Below are 1,371 nucleotides of genomic sequence, written 5' to 3'. Positions count from 1 at the left end.
AGAGGCTGCTGGGTGTGAAACGCAGCGTCTTCAGGTGAGGCCTGGCGTCTGCAGAAGTCCGCTTTTCAGGCAGGTCCTGTAAGCAGTGGACTTCAACTTACGTGCTTTTGGGGACTTCTGAAAACTTCCAGGTGCAAATCTGGACCGCTGTTTAGGCAACGTAAACCATATGGTAATAGGCTTTTTATTATTACTCAAGTTCATTTTATCTGTCTCATTTAAATGAAGCCCTTACAGACTCTTGGCATAACTGTGAGGGTGGTAAACGGTGGCATGTGGGCGAAATGAATGGTGTTATTGAGGGAAAGAAAGCCCCTTAGTCTGGCTTTGAGACTAGAGGAAACGGAACGTAAGAATCTAATGTGTCACCTTTCTCAGACAGATCTCTGATCACTGCTATAGAAGAAATCTGTTCTTTTTTGAAGTAGTAGACTTCTGACAGGAAAATTGTTGTGAAACTACTGGTATGCATTCCTGACAAATGTACTTCATAACCAGAATTCAGAGCAGTGAAATTGCAGTCTTTGCTTCAATATGTATTTGTATAATCCCTAACTGTGTGTAGAAACAAGAGATGGCACTAGTTTTATATCTTGATTGGGGGCCCCAACGTGCTTGCTGAGCATTTTCAAATAATGATATTATTTGCTACCAGTATCCACTTCAGGCTTGCTGATTATTTGATATTCCGTTAAAGAGTTTATCCAAAAGAACTTTTCCCAAAAGGGTTGTTTATAGTTTGCTTTTCAGATACGATTCATGAAACAAATTGGATTGCCGTTCACAAAAAGGTCAATTCAGAAGACTAGATGAAAGTCTTTAGAAAAGAGCTGTATATGAGGAATGATTGATCTCTTAGGAAAACCCATTTCTGTAGCATGTTGATCCAGATTTTTTTCATGGTTTAAGGCTGTGATATTTTGGAAGCTGCAATCAGGAAATTTCATGGCTTAGCCTGTATATTCAAACTCTTGCAAACTGTCTTTGTTTGTAGCGTATGATAAACCTCGCAGAGTTGACCCCTTACATCCTGTGTTCCATCTGCAAAGGTTACTTTATTGATGCTACAACTATTACAGAATGTCTGCACACCTGTAAGTATCAGTATTGTCATTCTAAGAATTTAGTTGCAAATTCAAACAAAAATTAGCTGTTGAGATGTTCTGGCTTCACAAAGATAATTCTCTGTTTGATGTGAATGTGTGTTGTGTTTATTCTGTTCCTTAAGGAATATACATTCCTTATATCCTGTGGATATTTTAAGGATATATATTTTAATTTATAAATTAAATATATTTAATTTATATATTATAATATATTTATATATTATATAATGTATGATTATATATTTATTATATTATTAATATAAAG

General features: G+C 35.8%; 2 protein-coding genes across 2 annotated transcripts in view; one reads left to right on the top strand and one right to left on the bottom strand.

Moving 5' to 3' along the window:
• TAF5 (TAF5 RNA polymerase II, TATA box binding protein (TBP)-associated factor, 100kDa) overlaps nt 1-275 on the bottom strand; it is a 12,975-nt gene extending 12,700 nt beyond the window's left edge. The window contains exon 1 of the mRNA XM_009328448.1: nt 236-275. Coding sequence (XP_009326723.1) covers nt 236-275 — 40 coding nt within the window. The remainder of the gene's footprint in view (nt 1-235) is intronic.
• Nucleotides 276-997: 722 nt separating this feature from the next.
• Nucleotides 998-1,371, top strand: part of PCGF6 (polycomb group ring finger 6) — a 32,237-nt gene continuing 31,863 nt past the window's right edge. Inside the window, exon 1 of the mRNA XM_009328434.1 lies at nt 998-1,094. Within this exon, the coding sequence (XP_009326709.1) occupies nt 998-1,094 (97 nt within the window). The remainder of the gene's footprint in view (nt 1,095-1,371) is intronic.

Source organism: Pygoscelis adeliae, unplaced genomic scaffold, assembly GCF_000699105.1.
Source record: "Pygoscelis adeliae isolate BGI_AS28 unplaced genomic scaffold, ASM69910v1 Scaffold317, whole genome shotgun sequence".
NCBI lineage: Eukaryota > Metazoa > Chordata > Aves > Sphenisciformes > Spheniscidae > Pygoscelis > Pygoscelis adeliae.
The sequence above is the reverse complement of the archived record's forward strand: the minus strand, read 5'-3'. Positions and strand labels throughout refer to the sequence as shown.